We start from the raw sequence: 27,442 nt of genomic DNA on the forward strand, positions 1-27,442 counted from the left end.
ATCAAACCGTTTAAAAATACATCAACCTGGGGCCCGGAGGGAGAAACACACGAGGAAAATTAAAATTAAAAATTTAAAAAAAAAATTAAATAAATAAAAATAAAAATTAGGGGAAAAACATCTGGTTTTGGGGATTTCTCTGGAAAATGAGGGGTGGGGGAACCGGGGGGGTTTAGGGAAGAGGTGAAAGGTGAAATTTGGGAGGTGGGGATTTTATTTTTATTTTTATTTTTTTTTTCCAGAATCCGACCCAAAATTTTTCCAGGGGTGGGGGAGGTTCAGAGGGGGGGTCCCGTCCTCCTGTGCCCCCCCCCCCCCCCCCAAATCCTCCCTGCTCGCCACAGCGCGAGCTCCAGGGAATTCCCAAAAAATAAATAAAAAAAAAAATCCTCAAATCCATCCAAAAATCCCCAAACCCCCCCGAAAAGACAAAAAAAATTTAAATAAATAAAATAAAAATAAAACCCCCAAACTCCCCCAATCTCCAAATCCTCCCCCCCTAAATCCCCACCTGAATTCCTAAAATCCCCAAAATGTCCCCAAATCTCCACAATCCCCAAATCCCCTCAAAATCCCCAAAAATCCCCAAATCCACCCTGAAATGCCCAAGTCTCCCAAAATCCCAAAAATCCCCCCCTGAATTCAAAAATGCCCCAAAATCCCCCAAAGCCCCAAATCCCCCAAAATTCCCCAAATCCCCCAAAATCCCCCAAAACCCCCCAAGATTCCCCAAATCCCAAAATCCCCCCTGAATCCCTCAACCCCCCCAAAATCCCCCAAAATCCCCCAAAATCCCCAAAAATCCCCAAAAATCCCCAAAAATCCCCAAAAATTCCCAAAAATCCCCCAAAAATCCCCCAAACCCCCCAAAATCCCCAAAAATCCCCAAAAAATCCCCCAAAAATCCCAAATCCCAGCCCCGGGGCTGCCCCTCCCCCCTCCCGTGCCGGGGGGAAATTCCCGCTGGAGCCGCGGTGACGTCACCGGGACCGACCCACGTGACCTCATTACCGTAATTAGCGGCCGCCAATTACCGTAATGAGCCCGGGCCGGGCCGGGGGCAGCGACAGGAGCCGGGATCGAACCGGGAGCGAACCGGGATCGAACCGGGATCGAACCGGGATGGATCCGGGATGGAACCGGGATCGAACCGGGATCGAACCGGGAGCGAACCGGGAGAGAACCGGGAGAGAACCGGGATCGAACCAGGAGTGAACCGCGATGGATCTGGGATGGATCCGGGATGGAACCGGGATCGAACCGGGATCGAACCGGGAGCGAACCGGGATCGAACGGGGATCAAACCGGGATCGAACCGGGATCGAACCGGGATCGAACCGGGATCGAACCGGGATGGATCTGGGATGGATCCGGGATCGAACCGGGATCGAACCGGGATGGATCTGGGATGGATCCGGGATCGAACCGGGATCGAACCGAGCGAACCGGGATCGAACCGGGATCGAACCGGGATGGATCCGGGATGGATCTGGGATGGATCCGGGATGGAACCGGGATCGAACCGGGATCGAACCGGGAGCGAACCGGGATCGAACCGGGAGCGAACCGGGATGGATCCGGGATGGATCTGGGATGGATCCGGGATTGAACCGGGATCGAACCGGGAGCGAACCGGGAGCGAACCGGGATGGAACCGGGATGGAACCGGGATCGAACCGGGATCGAACCGGGAGCGAACCGGGATCGAACCGGGATCGAACCGGGATGGAACCGGGATGGAACCGGGATGGAACCGGGATCAAACCGGGATGGATCCGGGATGGAACCGGGATCGAACCGGGATCGAACCGGGAGCGAACCGGGATCGAACCGGGATGGATCCGGGATGGAACCGGGATGGAACCGGGATCGAACCGGGATCGATCCGGGATGGATCCGGGATGGATCCGGGATCGAACCGGGAGCGAACCGGGATCGAACCGGGATCGAACCGGGATGGATCCGGGATGGAACCGGGATCGAACCGGGATCGAACCGGGAGCGAACCGGGATCGAACCGGGATCGAACCGGGAGCGAACCGGGAGCGAACCGGGATCGAACCGGGATCGAACGGGGATCGAACGGGGATCGAACCGGGAGCGAACCGGGATCGAACCGGGATCGAACGGGGATCGAACCGGGATCGAACCGGGATCGAACCGGGAGCGAACCGGGATCGAACCGGGATCAAACGGGGATCGAACCGGGATCGAACCGGGATCGAACCGGGATGGATCCGGGATGGATCCGGGATCGATCCGGGATCGATCCGGGATGGAACCGGGATGGATCCGGGATGGATGCGGGATCGAACAGGGATCGAACCGGGATGGATCCGGGATCGAACCAGGATGGATCCGGGATGGATCCGGGATCGAACAGGGATCGATCCGGGATGGATCCGGGATCGAACTGGGATCGAACCGGGATGGATCCGGGATGGATCCGGGATCGAACCGGGATGGATCCGGGATGGATCCGGGATCAAACAGGGATCGATCCGGGATGGATCCGGGATGGATCCGGGATGGATCCGGGATCGAACTGGGATCGAACCGGGATGGATCCGGGATCGAACCGGGATGGATCCGGGATGGATCCGGGATCGAACCGGGATGGATCCGGGATGGATCTGGGATGGATCCGGGATCGAACCGGGATCGAACAGGGATCGATCTGGGATGGATCCGGGATGGATCCGGGATGGATCCGGGTTAGACTCGGGATGGATCCGGGATGGATCCCGGATGGATCCGGGATTTTGGGGACACGGATGGAGGGTGGGCCCCGGGAGTGGCTGAGCCCGGGAGAACCTGGAGCTAAAAAAAAAAAAAAAAATTCCCAAAAATTCACCCCAAAAAAATTTGCTCTGGGAGGGGAAAAGTGCAGGATGAGCTGGAGAAATAATTCCAGGGAATTCCAGAGGACAGCAGGGGATGGGTACAGCCAGGGGGGAGCGAGCCCGAAAAAAAAGATTGCCGGAAAAAAAAAATAATCCCGGGGAAAAAAGATTCCCGGCAAAGAAAGATTCCCAAAGGAGAATCCGGGATTTAGGGCAGGATGGAGACAGCGCCCAAAAATCGGTTTCGTTTAATTTCCAAAGAGGGGGGAAAATATTCCCGAGATCCCGGAGCTCCTTAGGCCCGGCTCAGCTCCTTTGGGATGGGCTCAGCTCCTCTGGGATGGGCTCAGCTCCTCTGGGATGGGCTCAGCTCCTCTGGGATGGGCTCAGCTCCTCTGGGATGGGCTCAGCTCCTTGGGATGGGCTCAGCTCCTCGGGATGGGCTCAGCTCCTCTGGGATGGGCTCAGCTCCTTAGGCCGGGCTCAGCTCCTCGGGATGGGCTCAGCTCCTCTGGGATGGGCTCAGCTCCTTGGGATGGGCTCAGCTCCTTAGGCCGGGCTCAGCTCCTCGGGATGGGCTCAGCTCCTCTGGGATGGGCTCAGCTCCTTGGGATGGGCTCAGCTCCTTAGGCCGGGCTCAGCTCCTCGGGATGGGCTCAGCTCCTCGGGATGGGCTCAGCTCCTCGGGATGGGCTCAGCTCCTCTGGGATGGGCTCAGCTCCTTGGGATGGGCTCAGCTCCTCTGGGATGGGCTCAGCTCCTCGGGATGGGCTCAGCTCCTCGGGATGGGCTCAGCTCCTTGGGATGGGCTCAGCTCCTTGGGATGGGCTCAGCTCCTCTGGGATGGGCTCAGCTCCTTGGGATGGGCTCAGCTCCTCGGGATGGGCTCAGCTCCTCTGGGATGGGCTCAGCTCCTCGGGATGGGCTCAGCTCCTCTGGGATGGGCTCAGCTCCTTGGGATGGGCTCAGCTCCTCTGGGATGGGCTCAGCTCCTCGGGATGGGCTCAGCTCCTTAGGCCGGGCTCAGCTCCTCTGGGATGGGCTCAGCTCCTCGGGATGGGCTCAGCTCCTTGGGATGGGCTCAGCTCCTCTGGGATGGGCTCAGCTCCTCGGGATGGGCTCAGCTCCTCGGGATGGGCTCAGCTCCTCGGGATGGGCTCAGCTCCTTAGGCCGGGCTCAGCTCCTCTGGGATGGGCTCAGCTCCTTGGGATGGGCTCAGCTCCTCTGGGATGGGCTCAGCTCCTCGGGATGGGCTCAGCTCCTTAGGCCAGGCTCAGCTCCTCTGGGATGGGCTCAGCTCCTCTGGGATGGGCTCAGCTCCTCTGGGATGGGCTCAGCTCCTTGGGATGGGCTCAGCTCCTCGGGATGGGCTCAGCTCCTCGGGATGGGCTCAGCTCCTCTGGGATGGGCTCAGCTCCTTGGGATGGGCTCAGCTCCTTAGGCCGGGCTCAGCTCCTCGGGATGGGCTCAGCTCCTCGGGATGGGCTCAGCTCCTCGGGATGGGCTCAGCTCCTCTGGGATGGGCTCAGCTCCTTGGGATGGGCTCAGCTCCTCTGGGATGGGCTCAGCTCCTCGGGATGGGCTCAGCTCCTCGGGATGGGCTCAGCTCCTTGGGATGGGCTCAGCTCCTTGGGATGGGCTCAGCTCCTCTGGGATGGGCTCAGCTCCTTGGGATGGGCTCAGCTCCTCGGGATGGGCTCAGCTCCTCTGGGATGGGCTCAGCTCCTCGGGATGGGCTCAGCTCCTCTGGGATGGGCTCAGCTCCTCGGGATGGGCTCAGCTCCTTAGGCCGGGCTCAGCTCCTCTGGGATGGGCTCAGCTCCTCGGGATGGGCTCAGCTCCTCGGGATGGGCTCAGCTCCTTAGGCCGGGCTCAGCTCCTCTGGGATGGGCTCAGCTCCTCTGGGATGGGCTCAGCTCCTCGGGATGGGCTCAGCTCCTCTGGGATGGGCTCAGCTCCTCTGGGATGGGCTCAGCTCCTCGGGATGGGCTCAGCTCCTCGGGATGGGCTCAGCTCCTTAGGCCGGGCTCAGCTCCTCGGGATGGGCTCAGCTCCTCTGGGATGGGCTCAGCTCCTCGGGATGGGCTCAGCTCCTCGGGATGGGCTCAGCTCCTCGGGATGGGCTCAGCTCCTTAGGCCGGGCTCAGCTCCTCGGGATGGGCTCAGCTCCTTAGGCCGGGCTCAGCTCCTTGGGATGGGCTCAGCTCCTCTGGGATGGGCTCAGCTCCTCTGGGATGGGCTCAGCTCCTCTGGGATGGGCTCAGCTCCTCTGGGATGGGCTCAGCTCCTCTGGGATGGGCTCAGCTCCTTAGGCCGGGCTCAGCTCCTCGGGATGGGCTCAGCTCCTCTGGGATGGGCTCAGCTCCTCGGGATGGGCTCAGCTCCTCGGGATGGGCTCAGCTCCTTGGGATGGGCTCAGCTCCTTAGGCCGGGCTCAGCTCCTTGGGATGGGCTCAGCTCCTCGGGATGGGCTCAGCTCCTCCCGCAGGTTTCTTAGGCCGGGCTCAAACCCCGGAGAGCTGGAAGAGCAGAAATTTGGGGTAAAAAAAGCCGGATTTGGTTTGGTTGTTCTTGGCTGGAAATGCAGAAATTTGGGGTAAAAAAAGCCGGATTTGGTTCCCGGAGCTGGCTGGGGCTGAGCGCCAGGGAGGGGAGGAAGCCTCGGGGCCGGAATTCCTCGGGAATGTTTGGGGATATTTTGGGAATGCTCGCGGCGCTGGAATGCGGCTCCTGGCGGGGCTGACAGGGAGGAATTATGTCCGGACAGAAATTCGGGATTTTTTAACTCCCCCCTGCCCAGCGGGGCGGGATCCCGGGGTTTGGTTTGGGAGGAGAAATCCTAAAAATATCCTTAAAAAATCCTAAAAAAACCCTACCAAAAATCCTAAAAAAAACCCTAAAAAATCCTACCAAAAATCCTAAAAAAAACCCTAAAAAAATCCTACCAAAAAAATCCTAAAAAATTCCTAAAGTATCCTAAAGAATGCCGGGCCCGCTCCCAGCTGAGCTTTCGGTTCGGTTTTGTCCCGGTTCGGGTCTGGCTCGGTTCGGTTTTATCTCGGTTCCGTTTTGTCCCAGTTGGTTTTGTCCCGGCTCGGTTCAGTTCTGGTTTTTCGGGTTTTGTTTCCTCAGTTCCCGATTTCTGGCTCTCGAGCTCCCCCATCCCACAGGAGCCGCGAAGGAGAATTTTCAGGATTGGATTGGATTGGTTTGGGTTTGGTTTGGGTTTGGTTTGGTTTGGGTTTGGTTTGGGTTTGGTTTGGTTTGGGTTTGATTTGGTTTGGTTTGGGTTTGGTTTGGTTTGGTTTGGTTTGGGTTTGGTTTGATTTGGGTTTGGTTTGGTTTGGGTTTGGGTTTGGTTTGGGTTTGGTTTGGTTTGGTTTGGTTTGGGTTTGGTTTGGGTTTGGTTTGGGTTTGGTTTGGTTTGGTTTGGTTTGGGTTTGGTTTGGTTTGGGTTTGATTTGGTTTGGTTTGGGTTTGGTTTGGGTTTGGTTTGGGTTTGGTTTGGGTTTGGTTTGGTTTGGTTTGGGTTTGGTTTGGGTTTGGTTTGGGTTTGGTTTGGTTTGGTTTGGGTTTGGTTTGGTTTGGGTTTGGTTTGGTTTGGTTTGGTTTGGGTTTGGTTTGGTTTGGTTCGGTTTGGTTTGATTTGGTTTGGGTTTGGTTTGGGTTTGGTTTGGTTTGGTTTGGTTTGGGTTTGGTTTGGTTTGGTTTGGGTTTGGTTTGGTTTGGGTTTGGGTTTGGTTTGGGTTTGGTTTGGTTTGGTTTGGTTTGGGTTTGGTTTGGTTTGGTTTGGTTTGGTTCGGTTTGGTTTGATTTGGTTTGGGTTTGGTTTGGGTTTGGTTTGGTTTGGTTTGGGTTTGGTTTGGTTTGGGTTTGGTTTGGTTTGATTTGGTTTGGGTTTGGTTTGGGTTTGGTTTGGTTTGGTTTGGTTTGGTTTGGGTTTGGTTTGGTTTGGTTTGGGTTTGGTTTGGTTTGGGTTTGGTTTGGGTTTGGTTTGGGTTTGGTTTGGTTTGGTTTGGTTTGGTTTGGTTTGGGTTTGGTTTGGTTTGGTTTGGGTTTGGTTTGGTTTGATTTGGTTTGGGTTTGGTTTGGGTTTGGTTTGGGTTTGGTTTGGGTTTGGTTTGGTTTGGGTTTGGTTTGGGTTTGGTTTGGGTTTGGGTTTGGTTTGGTTTGGTTTGGTTTGGGTTTGGTTTGGGTTTGGTTTGGTTTGGTTTGGGTTTGGTTTGGGTTTGGTTTGGTTTGGGTTTGGTTTGGGTTTGGTTTGGTTTGGTTTGGGTTTGGTTTGGTTTGGTTTGGGTTTGGATTGGTTTGGGTTTGGTTTGGTTTTGGTTTGGGTTTGGTTTGGGTTTGGTTTGGGTTTGGTTTGGGTTTGGTTTGGTTTGGGTTTGGTTTGGGTTTGGTTTGGGTTTGGTTTGGGTTTGGGTTTGGTTTGGTTTGGGTTTGGTTTGGTTTGGTTTGGTTTGGGTTTGGGTTTGGTTTGGGTTTGGTTTGGTTTGGTTTGGTTTGGTTTGGTTGGTTTGGTTTGGGTTTGGGTTTGGGTTTGGGTTTGGTTTGGTTTGGTTTGGTTTGGGTTTGGTTTGGTTTGGTTTGGTTTGGTTTGGTTTGGGTTTGGTTTGGGTTTGGTTTGGTTTGGTTTGGTTTGGTTTGGTTTGGGTTTGGGTTTGGGTTTGGGTTTGGTTTGGTTTGGGTTTGGTTGGTTGGGTTTGGTTTGGTTTGGGTTTGGTTTGGGTTTGGTTTGGGTTTGGTTTGGTTTGGGTTTGGTTTGGGTTTGGGTTTGGTTTGGTTTGGTTTGGGTTTGGGTTTGGTTTGGGTTTGGTTTGGTTTGGGTTTGGTTTGGTTTGGTTTGGTTTGGTTTGGTTTGGGTTTGGATTGGTTTGGGTTTGGTTTGGTTTTCCCTTTGTTCAGATTCATTTTTATTGCTGCTTTTTAAATTCTTTTTTCTTGAAAAAAGCCAGAATAGGGAAAAAACAAAACCAAACCAAACCAAACCGAACCAAACCAAACCAAACCAAAACCAAATAAACAACAAGAACAAAAAAATCCCCAAACCTCAGCAGGAAATCGTGGGATGGTTTTGGATTCCTTGGGATTCTTTGGGATCTCTCGGGGCTGAGTTTGGGGTTTTTGGGGGGAATAAATGAAAAAATGGGATTTTGGGGAGGAATAAATGGGATTTTGGGGAGGAATAAATGGGATTTTGGGATGAATAAATGGGATTTTGGGGGTGAATAAACGGGATTTTGGGGGTGAATAAATGGGATTTGGGGGATGAATAAATGGGATTTTGGGGATGAATAAATGGGATTTGGGGGATGAATAAATGGGATTTTGGGGGTGAATAAACGGGATTTTGGGGGATGAATAAATGGGATTTTGGGAATGAATAAATGGGATTTGGGGGATGAATAAATGGGATTTTGGGGGTGAATAAACGGGATTTTGGGATGAATAAATGGGATTTTGGGGGTGAATAAATGGGATTTGGGGGATGAATAAACGGGATTTTGGGATGAATAAACGGGATTTTGGGGGTGAATAAATGGGATTTGGGGGATGAATAAATGGGATTTTGGGGGTGAATAAACGGGATTTTGGGGGATGAATAAATGGGATTTTGGGGGTGAATAAATGGGATTTTGGGGGTGAATAAACGGGATTTTGGGGGATGAATAAATGGGATTTTGGGGGTGAATAAATGGGATTTGGGGGATGAATAAATGGGATTTTGGGGGATGAATAAATGGGATTTTGGGGGTGAATAAATGGGATTTTGGGGGTGAATAAACGGGATTTTGGGGGTGAATAAACGGGATTTTGGGGGTGGCTGCACCTGCCGGGGGTGGCTGGGCAGGCGGGATTTTCCCCCGGCGGTTTTGAGGCAATAAAATGGTTTTTTGGGGAAATTCTGCCCGAGTTTTTTTTGTTTTTTCCCCGGGTTTATGGAGCCTCTCTGCGGTGCTCGTTACCAGCAGCGCTGCTGCTTTCGCGTCGCTCTGACTTTGAATTTTAAATTTTTATTTTATTATTGAATTTTATGAGGTTGTTTCTCTTTTTTTTTTTTTTTTTTTTTTTTTGTTGTTGTTGTTGTTATTTTTTTTTTCTTTCCAAGGTAACACACACGCGCACCAAAAAAAAAAAAAAAAAAAAAAAGGAAAAAAACGGGAGGGAAAAAAAAAGAAATTTTTTCCATCCCGCAGCCCCCTGTGCCTGGAGGGATCCAATATAAAATCCGGAGCAATTTGTCAGTTCCAGCAGGAAATAAAAATGATGGATTGGGGGGCCAGGGCCGAGCTCGGCGCAGGCTTCACCTCCCCCAGCTGGGAACGGGGGAAAGGGGCAGGAAAATCCCATTATTGGGGGGAGATTTGGGATTGTGGGGGGATATTTGGGATTATGGAGGGGATATTTGGGATTCTGGAGGGGGATATTTGGGATTTTGGAGGGGGATATTTGGGATTTTGGGGGGATATTTGGGATTTTGGAGGGATATTTGGGATTTGGGGGGATATTTGGGATTTTGGAGGGGGATATTTGGGATTTTGGGGGGATATTTGGGATTTTGGGGGGATATTTGGGATTTTTGGTGGGGGATATTTGGGATTCTGGAGGGGGATATTTGGGATTTTGGAGGGGGATATTTGGGATTTTGGGGGGATATTTGGGATTTTTGGTGGGGACAGGGGGTTTGGGGACAAAGGGAGGATTTGGGGACACAAAGGGGGGGATTTGGGGACAAAGGGAGGTTTGGAACCCCAAAAACTCCGCCCCGGATTTTGGTGCCCCAGAAGGGCCCAGGAGGAGGGGGGGAGACCCCAAATTTCGGCTTTTTGTCCCCAAATTTCGGCTTTTTGTCCCCATTGCTCCCCTCTGCTGGGAGCCGGGCCGCGGTCTCCGGGGGGTTGGGGGTTTTTGGGGTTTTTGGGGTTTTTTGGTTTGTTTTTTTTTTTGTTTTTTGGGGGGTTTTTGGGGGGTTTGGGATCCCGGGGAGGTCTCTGCGCTCCTGGGCTGGCCCTGAGGGTGGAGCGATTGTCCCGACAATGTCCCCAAGGCGGGGACAGGGCCAGGGCCAGGGCCGGGCGGGGTGGGGGGGGGGGGACACCTGCGTGTCCCTGGGTGTCCCTGGGTGTCCCTGGGTGTCCCCATCCCCGTCCCTGCGTGTCCCTGTCCCCAATCCCCATCCCTGTCCCCAATCCCTGTCCCCATCCCTGTCCCCAATCCTTGTCCCCAATCCCTGTCCCCAATCCCTGTCCCCAATCCCTGTCCCTGTCCCCAATCCCTGTCCCCGTCCCTGTCCCCAAAATCTCACCCCCAGCTCCTCCGGACCCTCCCACCCCCCCAAACTCACGGCAATCCCCACCCCCCGTGCCTCAGTTTCCCCGGCCCCCTCGGGCTCCAAAAATGAGGGATCCCCCCCAAATCCCCCCCGACCCCCCAATTCCCCCCCGACCCCCCCAATTCCCCCCCGACCCCCCCAAATCCCCCCCGACCCCCCAATTCCCCCCGGCCTCCCCGGCCGCCGCTCCCCCATCAACCACAAGGTCACGGGGGACACGAAACCCATCGGGACTGGGAGGGACTGGGAGGGACTGGGGGGGACTGGGGGGGACTGGGAGGGACTGGGAGAGCTCCTCCAGACCCCCCCGCCCCTCCGCAGCCCGAGCTGGGTTTTGATTGGAGCCGTGCAGGGCAGCAAATGGAGCCGCGGCTGAAATGGGGAATAAAACAATAAAAACGGGAAAAGGGAGAACAAGAGATGGCGGAGGGGGAGGGGAAGGGGGGGAGGGGGAGGGGGGCGCTGGGGGATAAAAGGGGGCGCTGGGGAGGGTCCGGGGGTCCCCACCTGCCCTGCCCTCCCCCCCAGCCGGAGCCGGAGCCCCCCCGAGCCGGCTCCTCGGTATTGATTTCCCGTTAATGGCTGTTAATTATCGCCCTGGTTTAATTAATGGCGGTGACGGCTCCCCCTTGCAGCAGTCCCGGTGGGGGGACACAGCCTGGGGGGGGGGGGGGGGGACACTGCGCCCTCCCTACATCCCCGGGACAGGGGGGGACACAATGGGGACACAATGGGGACACAGGGGGGGACACAGGGGGGACACAGGGGGGACACAATGGGGACACAATGGGGACACAATGGGGACACGGGGGGACACAGGGGGGGACACGAGGGGGACACAATGGGGACACAATGGGGACACAATGGGGACACAATGGGGACACAGGGGGGACACAGGGGGGACACAATGGGGACACAGGGGGGGACACAGGGGGGACACAGGGGGGACACGGGGGGGGGACACGGGAGGGACACAATGGGGACACAATGGGGACACGGGGGGACACAGGGGGGACACAATGGGGACACAATAGGGACACAGGGGGGACACAATGGGGACACAATGGGGACACGGAGGGGACACGGGGGGGGACACAGGGGGGGACACAGGGGGGACACAGGGGGGACACAATGGGGACACAGGGGGGGACACAGGGGGGACACAGTGGGGACACAGGGGGGACACGGAGGGGACATAATGGGGACACAGGGGGGACACAATGGGGACACAATGGGGACAGAATGGGGACACAGTGGGGACACAATGGGGACACGGAGGGGACATAATGGGGACACAGGGGGGACACAATGGGGACACAGTGGGGACACAGGGGGGACACAGAGGGCACTCGGTGCCCCTCCCCCGGCCTCACGTGCACGGTCACGTGCTCACCCAGGTGCGCACACCTGTGCTCCCCCGTTCTCCCGCCAGAGGGCGCGCTCGGCCCCGCCCCGCCCCCTGCGCCGCTCCGAGTCCTCCCGCTCGGCAGGGGGCGCCCCGCCCCGCTCCGCCTCCCCGCCTCCCCGGCCTCACTTCCGGCCGCGCTTCCGGCCGCGCCTGCGCATTAGGAGCGGCCGCGACCTGCCCGGCTGAGCCCGGTGAGGGGGGGGGACAAAGCGGGGGAGGAGGACACCGAGAGCCCTGAGGGGGGACAGAGCCCCGTGGGGGGACACCGAGAGCCCTGAGGGAGGACAGAGCCCCGTGGGGGGACACCGAGAGCCCTGAGGGGCGACAGAGCCCCGGGAGTGACACCGAGAGCCCTGAGGGGGGACAGAGCCCCGTGGGGGGACACCGAGAGCCCTGAGGGAGGACAGAGCCCCGGGGGTGACACCGAGAGCCCTGAGGGGCGACAGATCCCCGGGAGTGACACCGAGAGCCCTGAGGGGGGACAGAGCCCCGTGGGGTGACACCGAGAGCCCTGAGGGACACTGAGTGCACCGGGGGGAGACACGTCTCCTGCCAGGGCTGGGGATCCCCAGACCGTGTCCCTGCCCCAGGCTGTGCCCGGGACCCCCAGGGTCCCCCACCTGCGGGTGACACCCCCAGGACGTGCCCCAGTGCCTCCTCTCTGACCCCACAGTGCCACCACGGTGCCACTGCCGGCAGGTGCCACCTGGGTGACGGCAACTCGTCCTGCCCCTCCCGCGTGTCCCTATGTCCCCTGTGTGACCCCCCAGTCCTGGGGTCACCCGTGGGGCCGCAGCCCTTCATGCCTGGTGCCTCTGTCCCTCCAGCCGTGTCCCGTGTGTCCCCTCGGCCGTGTCTGTGTGTCCCCTCCGTCCTCGCCATGTTCACGTGTGCAAAATTCGTCTCCTCCACTCCTGCGCTTGTGAGTAGTGCCAGCCCTGTCCCGTCCCTGTCCCTTATCCCTGTCCCTTGACCCTGTCCCTTATCCCTGTCCCTGCCCCAAGGGACACCCCGTGGGGCTGAGCGTGCCTCGGGGTGACCCAGTGGCCCTGGGGGTGGCCCGGGTGCTTGTGGTGTCCCTCAGGTGAGCTCTGTGTGTGCCCTGCAGGTGAGGAGGAGCCCGCGGCTGCTGGGCCAGCCCCTGTCGGTGCTAGGCGGCCCCGAGGCGCGGCCGGAGCAGGTAACACACCTGGGCTGGGGGAGGGGGGAGTGTCCTGGGCAGTGACCGTGTCCCCCCCGGGGGAAACTGAGGCCCAGAAAGGGCCGGGGTGAGGTGAAACCCCCAAACTGTCCCCCAGGTGTGGCCGGGAGCCCCCCGGTCCCTGCAGATGAGCGCTGCCCACCGGGACATCGACACGGCCGCCAAGTTCATCGGGGCCGGCGCCGCCACCGTGGGGGTGGCCGGGTCAGGGGCGGGGATCGGCACCGTGTTCGGGAGCCTCATCATCGGCTACGCCAGGTCAGGGGCTGGGAGCTCGGGGGGCAGCGGGGGGCAGCGGGGTCTCGGGGGGCACAGGAAACTCTGGGGGGCTCTGGGGGCACAGGGTGGGACGGGGGGCTCTGGGGGGCTCTGGGGGCACAGGGTGGGACGGGGGGCTCTGGGGGGCTCTGGGGGCACAGGGACCGGGGTGGCCGCGCCCCCCTGAGCCTGGCTCGTCCCCACAGGAACCCCTCGCTCAAGCAGCAGCTCTTCTCCTACGCCATCCTGGGCTTCGCCCTCTCCGAGGCCATGGGGCTCTTCTGCCTCATGGTGGCCTTCCTCATCCTCTTCGCCATGTGAGACCGCACGGGGCGGGGACAGCGACGGAGCCGGGGCTGGGGGCCACCGGGGGCCGGGAATAAAGACGGTTTGGTGACAGTCTGAGCTCCTCGTGTCTCCTTGGTGGCTCTGGCCGGTGTCACCTGTCTGTCTGCAGCCGGATTTGCCCCCACGGGGGAGGTGGCCGTGTCCCCTCTGGGCTGAGCTCGGAGCCCTCAGCCGTGTCCCCAGAGGGACGGGGGGACATCGCTGCCAGCCCGGCTGTCCCCTCCATCCATCCCTACGGGACACCCGAGCCGAGAGGGGCTGCGGGGCCGGCCGGGGCCACGAGCAGAGTTTGGGGTGTCCCAGCTGTGGGGAGGGGACAGTTCCAGCTGTGCCCAGGCTTTGGGGTCTGCCAGGGGCCCAGGCCCAGCCCTGGATGGGATTCGGGGTGTCCCGGGGTATCCCGGTGTGTCCCGGGGGTATCCCGGAGGTGTCCCGGGGGTATCCCGGGGTATCCCGGAGGTGTCCCGGGGGTATCCCGCAGGTGTCCCGGGGGTATCCCGGGGATATCCCGGAGGTGTCCCGGTGTGTCCTGGGGGTATCCCGGGGGTGTCCCGGGGGTATCCCGGGCTGTCCCCGCTCCCCACGTGTCGCGATCCGCGCAGCGCGCGGAGCCCTGTGGGCGGGACCTGTTTATAACCACGCCCATCTGGCGTGGTGTTCACGCCCCCTCGTGGCCGAGGCCCCGCCCCCGGCGCGTCCCATTGGCTGCCGCGCCGTTCCCGCCCCGCGGGTCTCGCGAGAGCCTCGAGCGCGGGGCGGGGGGGGGGGGCGGCGGGAGCCCCAGCGCGAACGGCGCCAGCGCGAGGACCCGGCCCGGCTCCCTCAGGTAACGGCGGCTCCCGCACGGCGGGAGCGGGGCCGCCCCGAGCGCTCCCGCGGCGGCGGCGGGGAGAGCTCCGGGGGCGGCGGGAGCCCCGGTCGGCCCCTCCCCCCACAACTCTCCCCGAGTTTTCGTGCGGCAGCGGCTGCGCCCGCCCCGCCCCGCGCTGAGGGGCAGCGCGTCCCGGCCAATCGCATAGCGCGCTGCCCGTGAGCGGCGGGCGCGAAGGCCAATGCCGAGTGAGGGGGCGCCGCTATGCGGCCAAGCCCCGCCCCCGGGGCGGAGTCGAGCGGCAGCGAGGGGCCCGGGCGGGCCCGGGGGGACCCCGGGAATGGGGCTGGGGGTACAGGGGGGGGATCCCGGGAATGGGGCTGGGGGTACGGGGGGGTGCAGTATCCCCCAGAGTTTTGGGGGCAGTCAGCGGGACTGGGGGGTCTGCAGGGAGCTCAAGGCTGGGAGGCTCCTGGGGGATATGAGGGGTGCTGGGGGCAGTGATGGGGGGTTTGCCGATGTGAGGGGATTTAAAGGGAGAAGGATTTTGGGGGACCCCTGAGGGGCTTGGCTGGGGAGGCTTTGGATGATGGGGGGAATTTGGGGCTGGGTGTGTCTGGGGGGGAGGGGGCAGAGACCCTTCAGTGTTGAGGGCCTGGGGAGCCCTGAGGAGATGTGCGGGGACAGAGGGGACCTCAGAGGGTGGAGGAACCTTGGGGGGCTCCTGTGTGGGACCCCTGAGGTGTTGGGAACCCCAAAGCTGGACTGGGGGATCCAGGGGGATGTGGAGGGGCTGCAGCAGCCCCTGGGCTGTGTTTGGGGTGCTGGGGGTCGGTGGCTGCCCTGGCACTGGCTGAAGGGAGCAGCAGGAAGGCGACACACCAGGAGTTGCAGAGCTGGAGGAGTTTGTTCTCGAGGCAGGGGTTAATTCCCACCGGGAATTGAGGGCTGTGACTGAGGGGTGCAGGTGGGGAGGGCTCACCCGGCCCTGCTCACCTGTCCTGGCACAGGGGGTCTACCCCGAGCTGTTCTGCTCCTGGAGCCCCTGGCCCTGCTGAGGGCAGGGTTACCTGGCTCAGGTGTGACCTCACAACCTCCCCATTCTGTTCTTCCTGCCCCTTTCTTTGTTACTCTCGTCCCTCTGGAGGTGCCACCTCTCTACCTGTCCAGGTGTCTCTGAGGATGCCATCCCAGTGAATTCCACTTAATATAACTGATTCCAGTTAATGCATTCCCACTTCAATTCCAGTTAGTGAATTCCCAGTTTACTGGTCCAGAGGGGTTCTCCAGTCCCTGGCAGGATGCTGCACAAGGAGCTGTCCCTACAGCAGCTCTGGCCAGGAATCCAGAGCAATCCCAGCCTGCCTGGGGGTGACTTTGGGGTTTTCTCAGCGGGGACCAAGAGCAGCTGCGGGTTTTGGGAGGGGGCAGAGCAGCAGGTTGATGTTTGGGGGGCACAGGGGGTGACCAGCCCCTGATCCGTGAGGGAGGGCTCCTCTGCAGCTGCCGTGGCAGGAATGGGGGGGCCTGGAGGGCTCGGAACAGCTCTCAGAAGGGTTTTGGTCCTGGTGCTGCGACCTGGTTGTGATTTCAGTCGGGATTTCAGTCTCCCATAGGCCTGTGTGCTTTGGGGACCTGAAACCAGCCTGTTACCTGTGACAAAATTCCTGGTTTGGGGTGCCAGGCCTTGGAGATGCTGGCTGTGGGACACTGGGCCCTTTCCAGCGAGCCCCCAGGGGTTGTGTCCACCCTGCTGGGTGCTCCCCGTGCAGGGATTGCACTGTTCCCCAGGTGTTTCAGTGTTCCCCAGGTGTTTATCTCACTGTTCCCCAGGTGTTTATCTCAGTGTTCCCCAGGTGTTTATCTCACTGTTCCCCAGGTGTTTCTCTCAGTGCCCCCCCAGGTGTTTCTCTCTGTGTTCCCCACTGTTTATCTCAGTGTTCCCCAGGTGTTTCTCTCACTGTTCCCCAGGTGTTTCTCTCAGTGCCCCCCCAGGTGTTTCTCTCTGTGTTCCCCACTGTTTATCTCAGTGTTCCCCAGGTGTTTGTGTCACTGTTCCCCAGGTGTTTCTCTCAGTGCTCCCCAGGTGTTTACCTGTGTTCTCCACGCCCCTCCCCTGTGCCAGCAGCTCGGGTTTGCAGCAGAGCCCGAGCTCGAGGTCGGGGCTGTGGTTCCCTGTGCCCAGCCCAGAGGAGGACGGGGCCTGGCAGACTCTGGGAATGTTCCAGACCTCGCTCTGGAGATTCCTCTTTCGCTCTGACTGGGCCCTGCTCAGCCCAGGGCTCCTCTGGATTATGTCTCTTCTGGTTCTGCTTTCTGGGCGTTCCTTGTTCCCCAGGGTTCTCCAGCGTTTCCCAGCAGGTCCCAGTGGTGCCCGGGGATTGTTGGGGTGCAGGTGCCAGGTGCTCTCAGAGCCCACCTGGGCAGGTGCAGGAGACCTTGGTGCTCCTTGGTGCTCGGGGCGGTTCTGGGTGCGCCGTGGGGTCCCTGGGACAGCTGAGGGAGCGTGGAGGGAAATCCAGAGGATGTGGCTACAAACCAGTTCCAGCTCCTCGTTCGTCTTCTATTCCCATTTGTTCCGAAGTCCCTCTGCGCTGGGGGATGGGGTGCAGGGGCTTTGGGATGGGAATCCCCCTGCCTTTGGGAAATGGGGAAGCTGGGGAGAGGAAGCAGCAGTGGGGTGGGCTCCAGCTGACCTTCAGTGTCCATCCTGGGGAGGGGAGTCCTCCCTCCTCCTCCCGCTCCTCCTTGGAGCTGCTCTCAGCATCCCCAGGCCGGGGCAGGGCCCTGGGAGCTGCTCCGTGCTTGGAAAGGCTCCTGGAGCAGGCTCGGTGCCCACGGGCTGGTTTTGTGTGTCAGAGAAGGAGCTCTGAGCTCTGCCTTGGCTCTGGACTCCTTCTCTGCTGCATCCCACGTGATGCTGCTGCGCCTCTTTGGGTTTATTTATCCTTCGGGCTTGCTTGGGGCCTTCTCTTTCTTTTCTTTTCTTTTTTTTTTTTTTTTTCCTGCTCCTTTTTCTGTTCCCATTCCTGGCACTGTGACTCGAGGTCAGATTTCCCAAACTGCTCTTCCCAAACCCCCCTGGCTCAGCCCAAGCTGTGCTGCAGGCAGGGAGCAAACGCTGCCAGGAATGAACCTTTGGGTGAGAGCCCTTCAGCACCAGGGACCTGTTGCTTCCTGAATTCCCCCATGGCTTTCTCCCCGTTCCAAGTGATCTCGGAATTCCCAGTTTTGTGTTTGTGAGGTCAGGGTGAGCAGGGTGGGTTCACCTGGGCTTCCCCTGGGGAGCCACAGGGGGCTTCTCTTTGGGCAGGGGGTGTGTGAGGAGCAGCCTGGAGAGACTGAAGCTGCTTGGAGAGACTGAAACTGGGCTCAGCCAGCCCTCCCAGCACTGCTTTTCTCTGGATTCCTGCTCGGTCCTTCTCACTCTCCTCTGCCTCAAATCTGCTTGGCCCAGGCCTGGGGAGCTCTGGCTTAACCCGGTCCTTCCTTGTAAACCCGAGTTTAGCCCAAGCTGTGCCCGCTTAAAGCAAACTCTGGGGTTTCACTGCCTGGAATATTTCTGGCTCCCCTCGGAATTCTGGGCTCGTGCATCAAACAACGGCGCCGTGGGAGCCTCCAGAAGCTGAATAAAGGGAAGTGCCCAGGTGGGATGGAGTCCTGACAGGTGGGACAGGATGTTTTAATTTTGCAGCCCCTGTGCCGCCCTGGCTCCGTTGTTCGAATCCACGGGCAGGGATTTTATCCGTGGGTGCTCCTTTACATCCTTTTACTTTTCCTCTTCCCTTCGGCCCATCCACACGCTTTGGCAGGGAAAATATGTTCCAGCTCAGCTCGGGGCTCTCGTGCCTCGTTTGCAGCAGCTTTCATTGAAACCAGGGCTCTGAAGTGCAGAAATAATTTCAGGAAATGGGACTCGAGTTTCTGGGTCACTCAGGCATTTCCGAGGTGAAATACTGCGCTCTGCAAGGAGCCCTGGCTGCCTGGTGACTGCCGGGGCTGCTGAGGAGCCCTGGCTCTCCCCGGCCTCTCCCTGCTCCCCTAAAGCTGAATTATTTCCCTGTGCTCCCCTAAAGCTGAATTATTTCCCTGTGCTGCCGTAGATCTGCGGCACAGCCCGAGATGGATCCCAGAGCCCCGATCCTGCCCGAGCTCTGCCGCTGGAATTGCTGCTCGGGGAGGCTGCGAGGAGCAGGAAAAGCTTTTCTTGGGGCAGTCTGGGGCTTGGGCTGGAGTGGGGCTGTTAAACCTGGGTTTAACCAGGGTTTAAACACCTGGGGTTTAACCAGGGCTGGGTTTAACCAGCCCCACCTGGAGTTAAACCAGGGTTTAAACACCTGGAAATGTTGCACAGAGACCTTTTGGGACTGGAAATCTCCTTGGCACCGGGCTGGGGGAGCCCTGCCTGCTCCCAGGCCTGGCTTGGGGGAGTTGGGCAGGGAGGGATTGGTGGGAATCAGGATTTGAGGAGCAGCAGGTTGGAGAATCCTGCTGCGGGGGCTGTGCCCAGGGCAGGCGGAGCAGGGGGTGCTGTTTGTGCCCCCCAAACCCCAGAGGGACCCTCAGCTGCTGGGGGTGAGCACAGGGACCTCCTGAGCCTCCAAAACCTCCTTTCCCTTCATCCCACTTGGGATAATTTTTTTTCTTTTTCCCCCCACGACGATCAAACGCAGTTACCCTTCCCTTTGTGAGGTGACATGGGCCAGCACCTGGACCCACGGGTCCTGCTGGCCGTGTGAGGTTTTTATCCTGTGATGGGGCTCTGGGGTGTCCCTGGCACAGCTGGGGCTGGGAACAGCCCGGGGCAGGCTGGGCTTTGTTGCTTTAAGGGAAGAGGGAAGAAAAAACCCCCTCTTTTGTGTGTGGGCCAAGGCTGCCGTGGCTGGGTGAGTCCCTGGCTGGGGTTGCTGTCGCTGTGCCAGGTCTGACAGTGCCCCCGTCCCTTTGCCCAAACCCCTTCTGGGATTTCTCTGCTCCTTTGGGAGTCACTTCGGGGTGAGGCTGTGGCAGGAATGCTGCCACACTCCAGGGCTCTTCTGAGGCACTTCCAAGCAGGAAACCGGGGATTTCACACATCTCCCACACCCCTGGGGCCACGAGGTCCTGGCTTTTTGGGGATCCTCTCTGAACACCCACAAAGGCCCAGCCCCAGGGGAATGCTTGGGCCGGGCTGAGGTTTCACTGCAAACCACTCCGTGCCTGGGGGGGATTTGTTTCCAGCCGGTTCCCTGCCAATACTCCAGTTTATTCAGTTGGAATTTACTTGGCTTGAGGAGCCAAGCTCGGGTGCTGTGCCTCCCGAGCTGGGTTTGCAGCTCTCACAGCCCTTTGGTGACAAAGCAAACACTCTGCCTCCTTCCCTCACACCCCAAAATAACTCGGACAAGTCGGAGTTTAGGCCCAAGAGCCGCCCTGGGGGAGCCTCTCCCTGCAAGGCTGGAAGCGTTTCGCAATTTCCAGGGGTGGATCCCAGCTGGGAGAGGCAGGGAGAGCTCCAGAGGGGCAGGAGCAGCCCCAGTGCCCTCTGCCCGCAGCTCCAAATCCAGTCTGAGACCCCAAAATGGCCCTGCATAGGGGGGGGACCCCCACCCTGCTGTTCTCTCTTCTGGGACCCCCACCCTGCTGTTCTCCGTGGTGGGACCCCCACCCTGCTGTTCTCTCTTCTGGGACCCCCACCCTGCTGTTCTCTGTTCTGGGACCCCCACCCTGCTGTTCTCTTCTGGGACCCCCACCCTGCTGTTCTCTGTTCTGGGACCCCCACCCTGCTGTTCTCTTCTGGGACCCCCACCCTGCTGTTCTCTGTTCTGGGACCCCCACCCTGCTGTTCTCTTCTGGGACCCCCACCCTGCTGTTCTCTTCTGGGACCCCCACCCTGCTGTTCTCCGTGGTGGGACCCCCACCCTGCTGTTCTCTGTTCTGGGACCCCCACCCTGCTGTTCTCTCTTCTGGGACCCCCACCCTGCTGTTCTCTGTTCTGGGACCCCCACCCTGCTGTTCTCTTCTGGGACCCCCACCCTGCTGTTCTCTGTTCTGGGACCCCCACCCTGCTCTTCTCTGTTCTGGGACCCCCACCCTGCTGTTCTCTCTTCTGGGACCCCCACCCTGCTGTTCTCTGTTCTGGGACCCCCACCCTGCTGTTCTCTCTTCTGGGACCCCCACCCTGCTGTTCTCTGTTCTGGGACCCCCACCCTGCTGTTCTCCGTGGTTATTTTCAGGAGGAGCTTTGAGCTGTTTTGTTTTCCCCTGGTTTAAGGGCAGGTCCCAGCGCTCCCCACCATCCCCAGGCTGGCACAGGGAGGGGACAGCCAGCCCTGGCAAGGACAGGGCTCTCTCTCCAGGTGACCCTGCTGACCCCCAGCCCATCAGGAGCGTGCTGGACGCTCATCCCGAGCCTCAGGAAGCTCAGGAAAACAACAAGGAGCCTTTCCTGGCCCGGCCTCAAGCACTCTGCTTCCTTCCTGGCATTTTCAGTGGGAAATGTGGGGCTGTTCTGGAGAGCCTGGGGGCAGAGCTCTGCTTCCTTCTCCCTGCGGCTCACCCTGAGCTCTCTGGGGCTGGAGGCTGCAGGGTTTGTGTGTTCTCCTGGCAGCCAGAGCCTTCTCCAGCCCAGATCTGCAGCCATCCATCCATAATAATCCCGTTTATTGTGGCTTTCTGTGCCGTGCCCCTGCCCGTGCTCGAGGCTGGGCGGGTGCCTGGAGCCCTGTTGGTGTCTGAAAGGGTTTGTTTGTGCTGGGCTGGGCTGGGCTGGGCTGGGCTGGGCTGCTGGAGCTGCTCCTGGGGCTTGGCACAGTCACCCAGACCGAACTGGGCTGGCCTGGCCACTCACTGGACTCAGGATTAATCCCAGACCGAGCTGGGCTGGGCTGGACACTCACTGGACTCAGGATTAATCCCAGACCGAGCTGGGCTGGGCTGGACACTCACTGGGCTCAGGATTAATCCCAGACCGAGCTGGGCTGGGCTGGACACTCACTGGGCTCAGGATTAATCCCAGACCGAGCTGGGCTGGGCTGGACACTCACTGGACTCAGGATTAATCCCAGACCGAGCTGGGCTGGGCTGGACACTCACTGGACTCAGGATTAACCCACTTGTGCCAGGCAGGTGCTGTGGTTTTCCTGCCTGGACCCTGGATCCTCCCCTCTCCTGGAGGACTCTGTGTCCCGTTTCACGGCCTGGCAGGGATCTGGTGCTGCCTCTTGGCACAGACACCTCACCTGCAGCTGCACCTTTGCTTGGACTTGTTCTGCAGGCCTGAGGGCCGCGGGGTTTGTGTGTGAGCTGTGCAGATCAGGGTTTGTGTCTGAGCTTTTCCTCTCTCAGGTTTCTGTCTGCCCACCCGGTCCGTGCCTTCCGTCCCTCCCTGGTCGTGCCCAGTGTTCCCAACCCATCAGAGCAGTGAAATATCATCCCTGGGCTGCTGGGATTGCACTCCCAGCATCCAACCAGCTCCTCCCTGAGCCTCTTCCTGGTGACAGGATTTATGGAGGGCGTTTATCCCTGCTAAATGTGACATAAATCTGAGCACGTGTGTGCGTCCTGCCAGCCCGAGCAGCTCTGGGAGCGACAGGATCCTCCTGGATCCTGAGGGGGACAGGAGGGACAGAGCTGAGTGTGCCCAGCTGGGAGCTGCCAGCTCCCCGGGGGGATCCTGCAGGGATTGGGGGCTCTGGGTGGAGTTTGGGATCCTCGTGCCCTCCATGCCCTCAGCGGGAGCTGTGGGACAGCACCTGGGATTTCCCCAGTCCCAGTTTGGTATCCCCAGAGTTTGGGATGCCCCAGTCCCACTCTGGAGTGTCCTGGCTGTGTCCCCATGCACAGTTCTGGTGTCACCTCAAGGCTTGGGCAGGATTTGCCTTTCCTGCTGTGCCCTGTTCTGCCACCTCTTGTGTCACTTTTGGGTGACAAAAACCTGTTTTTGTGGGATCACAGCTCCTCTCTGCTCAGCCTTTGTGTCCCGCTGGTGGCTGAGGGCAGGGAATTCCCATCCTGCAGTTCAAGAATCACCAATTTTTAAATTTCCAGCAGCTGATTGATTCCTTTTGGAGAGCAGGAGGGGCCATTCCTGTCTCTCCCCTCCCTGCATTCCTGGAGCTCCTTCTCACACAGCTCCTAAAAATACCAAGCCCCAGGGCTTCGAGTGCAAAACCCTTCCCTGCCCAGCCCGGGTCCCCTCCTGGCATTCCAGCACCCCCCAGCTCTGAGCAGGAGGTGCTGGAAGCCCCTGGAGCAGCCCCCCGAGGAGACAGCATTTGCTTTATTGGAGCTTTTTAAAATCCTGCTGTAAAAATATCAGTGGGTGGAGGGAGCTGTTATTTCTGAGTTTGAGTCTGGGAGGGGGGGGCGGGCTGTACTTTATTTACTCTTATTTTTTATTAATGAGAACAGCTTCACTTGTATCATAATAGGAGTGAGTGTTTTGTTATCCTTGGCTGTAATCCGTGATAAACTGCCCCTGCCATCAGCCTTGTAGTTTACCCACTGGGGAGCCCGATTATTGCCTTGTAAAACGGAGCACCACTCCTATAATCCCTTAATTAATTAAATGACAAATTTTAGTTCTCTCCCATTGAAAATATAACGGGTGCACAGAGAGGCCTTGGATTTATTGGATGGCTGCTCTCTCTCACTTTGTTTTCCCGTGGATTGCCACCGTCCCTGCTGATTTGTTTGTGTGCAGGGGGATCCCTGGGCTGCCTCTGATGGTCCCTGTGGGTCCCAGGAAATTCCCTGATCCACTCCAGGGCTGCCTCTGATGATCCCTGTGGCTCCCAGGATGTTCCCTGATATTCCCTGATCCCGTAAATGCAGAGGGAGGGCGAGTGGGACCGTGCTGGGGGGGTTTTGCTGCTGCCCCTCTGCAGGGCCAGGTGTTGTCCCCACCTTGCAGGACCCTCTGGGGGATGGTGGAAGCCCCCAGACCTTCCCAGGTTCCATTCCAGCTGTAAAAACACAGCCAGTCCTTCCCAATTCCTTATTCCAGGTTGTTATAATTCCCATCCCAGGGAATGACAGATCCCAGCGGAGGGGCAGATCCTGCTGGTGCTTCAGGGATTTTTTTTTTTTTTTTGGGCTGTTTAACCATTTCTGTCCTTTCTGTGCTCCCCAGGGAAGCTGCTGAAGGGAAGGATGGGGGACGACAGACCCTTCGTGTGCAGCGCCCCGGGCTGCGGACAGGTACGACCCAAATTGGGGTTTGGGGCTGGTTGGTGCCAGGGCCAGAGAGCTCTGAGCTCCAGGGGATCCCAGGAGGAAACCAGAGCTTGGGATCTGCAAATCCTGGCGTGAGGTCCCAGCAAAACCCACCCAGGATGGATGGGGCTGGTTCCTGTGCCTCCTCCCTGGGGCATTCCCTCATTCCCAGAGAAATCCACAGCCTCCAGAGCCAGGAGGCTCCTCTGGAGCAGCTGGGAATGTGACAGGTGATGGCTGCACATGGTACGTGGTCCCCAAAATTCTATTTTGGGACGGGCTTTTTTCCCTGCCCGTTGTGGATTCCTCCTCCCCAGAGCCACTGCGGAGTTTGCTGGGATGAGGGAGGTGAAGGAGGCACGTCCTGCTCTGCAGCCACACCTTCCCATCCCAGCTCCCTTCTGCTTCCAGGGAAAATGGAGCTGTCCCAAAGCTGAGCTCAGGGGCTCTCGGGCACTGGGAGAAACTGGGGGATGATGGAATTGCTGCTGACTTTATGGGATCTGCTGGAAGCTGGGGCTGCCCTGGAAGTGCAGCCCTGTGCAGAACCCAGCAGGATTTGGGGCTGCCTGTTCTCAAGCACTGGGACCTCAAAATGCCTTTTTTTGGGGGGGGGAACTGTGGCTCTGAGTCAGATATCAAAGGATGTGCTAACCCTGCTTCCCTGACTGCACTGGGGTTCCCAGGCTGGGACTGGTTTGGGATGGGTTTGGGAATGGCAATCGGTCCCCAGGACCCCGTGGGTGTCCAGTTCCTGAGGTCATTTAACAGCTCCCTGCCTCCTGTGGGGCTTCAGCTGAAATTAAAGAGAATTCTGCGTCCCCAGAGAGCATCCCCTGAGGGATCTGTGCTGCTGTTACTTTTTATAGCACAGAAATGGGTCAAACCCCTCATCTGGGAGCTCCTGGGGATGTTCAGAACACATATTTAGGGTTTAGTCAGGGTTTCCCAGTTTTCTGGTCACCGTGGCACAAGCCTCACCCAGGTCCTTCCCTCCCCTCTTGCAGGTGAACTTCCTTCTTTTACCTTTTCTTTTTTTTTTTTTTCTCTCTTTTTGGGAGGCTGCTTTTTATCTGAAACTTCTTTGCCTGTGAAATTGTGCAGGCCATTTATAAAATGTATTAGCTGTGTTTGAGCACTTAATGGTGTGAGCCCTTCAATCACACGGCCTTAAAATCAGCTTCAAACAAGCAATTAAGGCAAACAACAATGTATTTAAATTTAATCTCCCACAATCTCCCACAAATGACATATAAAGGTGGCTGCTTCCTCCTCTGGCTGTTCCAGCCTGCTGCTTATGGGTAATTCCGACAATTCTTCATGTTAATATGGAAATGCTGGAATCCTGGCAATTCGGGGCGGGTGATTCATGGGGATCCAGCCTGACCTGTGCACGCTCTTCCCTCCCAGGATGTCCTTCAGAGCAGGGATGGGGATCAGGGCAGCAGTTCCAGGGATGGGGATCAGGGCAGCAGTTCCAGGGATGGGGATCAGGGCAGCAGTTCCAGGGATGGGGATGCAGCAGTTCCAGGGATGGGGATCAGGGCAGCAATTCCAGGGATGGGGATCAGGGCAGCAATTCCAGGGATGGGGATGCAGCAGTTCCAGGGATGGGGATGCAGCAGTTCCAGGGATGGGGATGCAGCAGTTCCAGGGATGGGGATGCAGCAGTTCCAGGGATGGGGATCAGGGCAGCAATTCCAGGGATGGGGATGCAGCAGTTCCAGGGATGGGGATGCAGCAGTTCCAGGGATGGGGATGCAGCAGTTCCAGGGATGGGGATCAGGGCAGCAATTCCAGGGATGGGGATCAGGGCAGCAATTCCAGGGATGGGGATCAGGGCAGCAATTCCAGGGATGGGGATCAGGGCAGCAGTTCCAGGGATGGGGATCAGGGCAGCAATTCCAGGGATGGGGATCAATTCCTGCTTTCCAGGCTGGGCAGGGAGTTCAGGGTGTTTTGTAGGGCTGAGGATCCTCCCCATGGGATTCCCTGTGGAATTCCAGGTGTTTCCCTTAAAACCCTCCCAGTGTAAATCCCAGAGTCGTCCCGTGGGTTTCAGAGCCTTGCCAAGCCCTGCTCAGGCCTTGGACCCCGTCCCGAGCCCAGCCTGGCTGGGCTGAGCTCAGGGGGATGGTTGTGGGGTCCTTGGGATGAGCAGGGCTGGGAGCTCAGGGCAGGGAGGATAAATGTGGGCTGGGACAGCGGGACAAGGTGCCCAGGCCCTTTGTTTTTTGCTCCCTAGAGCTTGGGATCAGCCTGCTCTGACACTCCCTGGGCTGGAAACCGAGCTTTGTGAAACCAGCACTGATCCCCCTTTTGTGCAGAGTTAAAAATCCATTTATTTAGCTTCCTGTTTAATTCTCTGCCCCCAGCAGCTGCTTCCTTCCCACTGTAGCTGACACCAGCCCCATCTTTTATGCCTTAAACCTTTTTTCTCTCCTTTTCCCCCTCCCTTTTTTTTTTCCCTGCCTCCCCCCCCCCCCCCCCCCCCGTTTCCATGCAGGAGAAGCTGCACCCAAAATAGCCGAGCAGAGTGTGTGCCCGGGGGCTGTAAACATGTTTGGGGTTGCCAGGGCTGCAGGGGGGGTTATTCTGGTTATTTTGGGCTGCTCCCAGCTGGCACAGCTGACCCCAGTGTGCCGCAGATGCTGCCCCAAGGTCGAGAGTGTGAGCCTTCCCCTCCAGGACAGGCGGAGAATTCCCCCTGCCCCCCAGTCTGAGCGGGGAACGGGGCAGGAGGGAGCTGGGGCTGCCTCTGGAATGCCCTGGGAGGGGCAGAGGGGTTCCTAGAGCCAGGATTTCCTGCTGGGATCCATCCGGGGTGGTGTGTGCTGCTGATCACCCCAAAATCACAGTGAGGTGTGCTGCTGATCACCCCAAATCTCAGTGAGGTGTGCTGCTGATCACCCCAAAACTCAGTGAGGTGTGCTGCTGATCACCCCAAAATCTCAGTGAGGTGTGCTGCTGATCACCCCAAAGTCTCAGTGAGGCGTGCTGCTGATCACCCCCCAAAATCGCAGTGAGGTGTGCTGCTGATCACCCCAAAACTCAGTGAGGTGTGCTGCTGATCACCCCAAATCACAGTGAGGTGTGCTGCTGATCACCCCAAATCTCAGTGAGGTGTGCTGCTGATCACCCCCCAAATCTCAGTGAGGTGTGCTGCTGATCACCCCAAATCTCAGTGAGGTGTGCTGCTGATCACCCCCCAAATCACAGTGAGGTGTGCTGCTGATCACCCCAAAATCACAGTGAGGTGTGCTGCTGATCACCCCAAATCTCAGTGAGGTGTGCTGCTGATCACACCCCCAAATCACAGTGAGGTGTGCTGCTGATCACCCCAAATCTCAGTGAGGTGTGCTGCTGATCACACCCCAAATCACAGTGAGGTGTGCTGCTGATCACCCCAAATCTCAGTGAGGTGTGCTGCTGATCACCCCAAAATCTCAGGTGTGCTGCTGATCACCCCCCAAAATCGCAGTGAGGTGTGCTGCTGATCACCCCCCAAATCACAGTGAGGTGTGCTGCTGAACACCCCAAATCTCAGTGAGGTGTGCTGCTGATCACCCCAAATCTCAGTGAGGTGTGCTGCTGATCACCCCAAAATTGCAGTGAGGTGTGCTGCTGATCACCCCAAATCTCAGTGAGGTGTGCTGCTGATCACCCCCAAAATCGCAGTGAGGTGTGCTGCTGATCACCCCAAAATCTCAGGTGTGCTGCTGATCACCCCCAAAATCGCAGTGAGGTGTGCTGCTGATCACCCCAAATCTCAGTGAGGTGTGCTGCTGATCACCCCAAATCTCAGTGAGGTGTGCTGCTGATCACCCCCCAAATCTCAGTGAGGTGTGCTGCTGATCACCCCCCAAATCTCAGTGAGGTGTGCTGCTGATCACCCCAAATCTCAGTGAGGTGTGCTGCTGATCACCCCCCAAATCACAGTGAGGTGTGCTGCTGATCACCCCAAAATTGCAGTGAGGTGTGCTGCTGATCACCCCCAAAATCTCGGAATGCCACCTGGGGGTGCAGGGGCACAGCTCCCCTCAT

At 58.5% G+C, this 27,442-nt stretch overlaps 2 protein-coding genes across 2 annotated transcripts in view; both read left to right on the top strand.

Moving 5' to 3' along the window:
• The first annotated feature begins 11,884 nt into the window (after positions 1-11,884).
• Positions 11,885-13,381, top strand: ATP5MC2 (ATP synthase membrane subunit c locus 2). The gene is made up of 4 exons (XM_062511096.1): positions 11,885-12,507; positions 12,694-12,765; positions 12,884-13,044; positions 13,251-13,381. The coding sequence occupies exons 1-4, from the start codon at positions 12,388-12,390 to the stop codon at positions 13,363-13,365; spliced, it is 468 nt and encodes a 155-aa protein (XP_062367080.1). The 5' UTR covers positions 11,885-12,387; the 3' UTR covers positions 13,366-13,381.
• Positions 13,382-23,131: 9,750 nt separating this feature from the next.
• LOC134054999 (cyclic AMP-dependent transcription factor ATF-7-like) overlaps positions 23,132-27,442 on the top strand; it is a 35,925-nt gene continuing 31,614 nt past the window's right edge. Inside the window, exon 1 of the mRNA XM_062511095.1 lies at positions 23,132-23,383. Coding sequence (XP_062367079.1) covers positions 23,336-23,383 — 48 coding nt within the window. The 5' untranslated portion in view covers positions 23,132-23,335. The remainder of the gene's footprint in view (positions 23,384-27,442) is intronic.

This window comes from Cinclus cinclus, chromosome 30 (assembly GCF_963662255.1).
Source record: "Cinclus cinclus chromosome 30, bCinCin1.1, whole genome shotgun sequence".
Taxonomy (NCBI): Eukaryota; Metazoa; Chordata; class Aves; order Passeriformes; family Cinclidae; genus Cinclus; species Cinclus cinclus.